We start from the raw sequence: 4,085 nt of genomic DNA, 5'->3' as shown, positions 1-4,085 counted from the left end.
TCCCGGGCGACAGCCACCCCCCCGGCGGTGCCCGACTCCCGGCAGCGGCCTCTCTCCGCGGCCCGGAGCCCCCTCCGGCTTGCCGCCTCCCCGAGTGCGGGATGAGCAGACCCGCGGCCGCCGCCGGGCCGCCCGCCAGTGACCATGGCCTTGTCGGGCAGCCCACACCCCGGCGCCCCCTCCCCGGCAGGCACACCTGGCGGGACTTCCTCCGGGGTGACCGGGGCAGCCGGGCTATCCTTGAGCACCGTGGCTACCGCGGCGGCCGCGGCGCTGGGGAACCAGAGCGACGGGAGCGGAGGCGACAGCACTGGCGCCTCGGCTGGCGGCGGCCTGGGCCCGCACGGGGCGACCGGGGCAGCGGGGAGGCCGCTGCTGTCGCAGGGGGCGGCGGTGGCGGCCCAGGCGCTCGTCCTCCTGCTCATCTTCCTGCTGTCTAGCCTGGGCAACTGCGCGGTGATGGGGGTGATTGTGAAGCACCGGCAGCTGCGCACCGTCACCAACGCCTTCATTCTGTCCCTGTCCCTGTCGGACCTGCTCACGGCGCTGCTCTGCCTGCCCGCCGCCTTCCTGGACCTCTTCACGCCGCCCGCGGACTCGCCGCCCGCCGCCGCCGCCGCCGCGGGACCCTGGCGCGGCTTCTGCGCCGCCAGCCGCTTCTTCAGCTCGTGCTTCGGCATCGTGTCCACGCTCAGCGTGGCCCTCATCTCGCTGGACCGCTACTGCGCCATCGTGCGGCCGCCGCGGGAGAAGATCGGTCGGCGCCGCGCGCTGCAGCTGCTGGCGGGAGCTTGGCTGGCCGCGCTGGGCTTCTCCCTGCCCTGGGAGCTGCTCCGCGCGCCCCGGGAGCCCCCGGCGGCGCAGAGCTTCCACGGCTGCCTGTACCGGACGTCCCCGGACCCCACGCAGCTGGGCGCGGCCTACAGCGTGGGGCTGGTCCTGGCCTGCCACCTACTGCCCTTCCTGCTCATGTGCTTCTGCCACTACCACATCTGCAAGGCCGTGCGCCTGTCGGACGTGCGCGTGCGGCCCTTGACCACCTACGCGCGCGTGCTGCGCTTCTTCAGCGAGGTGCGCACCGCCACCACCGTGCTCATCATGATTGTCTTCGTCATCGTCTGCTGGGGGCCCTACTGCTTCCTGGTGCTGCTGGCCGCCGCCCGGCAGGCCCAGGCCACGCAGGCCCCCTCGCTCCTCAATGTGGTGGCTGTCTGGCTGACCTGGGCCAATGGGGCCATCAACCCTGTCATCTATGCCATTCGCAATCCCAACATTTCGATGCTCCTGGGACGCAACCGGGAAGAGGGTTACCGGACTAGAAATGTGGACAGAGTCTTGCCCAACCAGGGCCCGAGCCTGCGAGCCAGAACACGCAATCGCCTTCGAAACCGCTATGCCAACAGGTTGGGGGCCTGCAGCAGGATGTCCTCTTCCAATCGGATCAGCGGGGTAGGAGGGGATGTGGCCTTGTGGGCTCGCAAAAATCCAGTTGTCCTTTTCTTCCGGGAAGGGCCACCTGAGCCTGTGATAGCAGTGGCTAAACAACCTAAATCCGAAGCCGGGGACACCAGCCTCTGAAAAGGGTTGGGATGCAGAGCTGGTGAAGGCAAATGTTTAACTGCTTCGTTTAATGATACAGGATTCTGGGGAGAATCGTGTATTTCATAAAGCCAAACACTGAAAAAAGAGACGGGGAGGCTTACTACTTTGCCCAAACAACATACAAGACAATGTCTCCTTCAAAAGTGCCACAAGGAATGTAAAATGCAGATTAAAACAATCTTAAACCACACAACCAAGCATTGTGAACTGTAAGTGCCAAAAACAGACTAAAATAAAATTCACAATTACTGAAAAGCTCATGTTACAAGAATCACACTGTGAAACAAACAAAAAAATCATTGAATGCAATCGGTATTTGTTCAAATGCATAGAGTTTCAGGAAAGAACGGAGACCTTCAGAATTGCTTGAAGTCCCCCCTAAGTCACCAGCATTCAACAAAACTTCAGATTTCTAGAACTTGCACCTCTGAACTTGCACATGTTTTGGGTGCTTAGGTTACAAGCGGAAAATTCTTATCCTTAACAAACTTTGGTGCACTTCCTCCACACCCCACCGCTCTGAAATCTTTGTGGGAAATTTTAAATTCATATCCCATTTAAAACCATTTTAAGATTTTGAAAAGGTGGTTTATTACTACAAAATTCAACCACCTGAAATATGAAAATAAAGTATTCCAAGATTATAATTAAAAGTTAATGTTCTTCCCTCAAAATTATTGGCTTTGACAAACTTTGAGCCTTAACCCTTACTCTGACATGCTGTTTTTGTTTCTAATAATTTGGGGAATGGCACTCAGAATGCTTTCACATTTTTAAAAAATAATTTTCATAGTAGAAAATCTTTGTCTTTTGAGGTAAATTGATTTCTGGATGCAGCCAAAAATATAATTTGAAGTCAAGTTGATTACATCCGGTGAGTAATGGCACTTTTTAATATATATACTAAATATATATACTAAATTTTAGTATATATATACACTGAAATGAGAGGTCTATAAAGTAACAAGATTTCACTTTGTTATGTGGTTTTTAACCAACTGAAGATGTTTCCTCAGAGGAATTCTAAAAGTATTTTGAGAAGTGGCCCCATTCTTGGAATAAGCATAGAGTTTTCCAAGAGGATCATACTCTCCTATATTTGGAAGTTTGGTTACATTTTTTTTTAATAAGGTCATTGATTTATAGACATGACTTGCCTAAAGTAATGTAATCCTTATTAGAAAGGGAGACTAGGTATAGAATTATTGTATTTAGTAGGATATTAATAAGTCAGAAAGGAACTTCAAGCTAGAAATATCTGCAGAAAATGTAAAACAAAGATGCTTTTTTAAAAATTCAAAAGCAAAATTCAGGATTTATGTATGTATAATTTCTCACATTAATGCCACTGTACACTTAGAATTTTATGAGATGTTTTCTCTTTTTCTTTCCTCCATCTTGCCCCTCTCGTCTTTGATATTTCACACCCTTAATTGAATAAGTACTTTAAACTAGATGTGAAACATCAACTAACTATAAAGATTTCAATGTGAAATAGCCACCTTTTTTCTTTGTAAAGTATTTAAAGATGTTTATTGTATTTAAATTTTTCTATGATAGGTGGGTGTATGTCATTTTGTAATCAAAGATGGGAATATATGATTCATGTCAGAGCTAAAGATGTTTTAAGTTTTCTTTTTCTCAAGGCATCATCACAATCAGAAGTTGATAAATTATCTGCATGTATGTTGCTACATTCAATGTAGCACAAAGTAGATGAGATAATCTCTCCTCTTCAGTTAGTACTTGTTATATACAGACGTAATGGAGCTGAACAAACATTTAACAGATATCTACAGTATTTGCCTGTTAAAGGCAAAGTTGTATATTTTTTTTAACATTGTAAGAAAATGGAAATCATATCTGGATTAAGGGAGAAATGATGAAGTCTTCCAGTTATGAAAGTTATCACAAAATAGGAATGCAGTGAACAAAAGCAGAAAAAGAGTTAGAAATCTTAGGGGAAGGAGGCGAGCACATTGCAAAATAGAGTATTGCCTGGGACAGAAAATTGAAGAAAGGTATTTAATAAACGTGTAATAAATAAATATGCCATGGAATAAACCTGCCTGGTGAGTGGAGGGAACATCTGAGAGATTCAAAGTGACAAGCAGTGGCATGAAGGACTTTAAAGCAGAAAAGAAATTTCCCCCTAACTCTTGGTAGGGAGTGGTAGGAAGCTTTAGGAAAGGGATGGCTCAGGGAAGAGACTGTTCTGTCAATGGCTCTAAGAGTTATGATCAGCAAGAAGAATAGGAGGGGAAAAGAGAAAGTTGTCAATAAGTTACTGAATAATTGAGAGTGTTGTGTGTGTTTATTTCAAGGCTGTACAACTAGTCAGCAATAGAACTAGGATTTGAACCACAGTCTTTCTGGCCTCAGAGCCATGTGTTACCTTCTCTACCCTGTGTTGTCCCCACAAAGGTCAATGGATAGGGAAACTAAGGATGAGAAGTTGTGGTAGTGTCGTCGTCATCATCATC

General features: G+C 48.1%; 1 protein-coding gene across 1 annotated transcript; it reads left to right on the top strand.

Moving 5' to 3' along the window:
* GPR135 (G protein-coupled receptor 135) lies at window positions 1-3,095 on the top strand. Its single transcript, XM_081048346.1, has one exon. It carries the CDS (start codon window positions 145-147, stop codon window positions 1,576-1,578), a length of 1,434 nt encoding a protein of 477 aa, XP_080904472.1. The 5' UTR covers window positions 1-144; the 3' UTR covers window positions 1,579-3,095.
* Window positions 3,096-4,085: the final 990 nt, after the last annotated feature.

The sequence above is a fragment of the Rhinolophus hipposideros genome (genome assembly GCF_964194185.1).
Source record: "Rhinolophus hipposideros genome assembly, chromosome: 5".
In the NCBI taxonomy this organism is placed as follows: domain Eukaryota; kingdom Metazoa; phylum Chordata; class Mammalia; order Chiroptera; family Rhinolophidae; genus Rhinolophus; species Rhinolophus hipposideros.
This window is presented reverse-complemented; position numbering and strand designations above follow the sequence as displayed.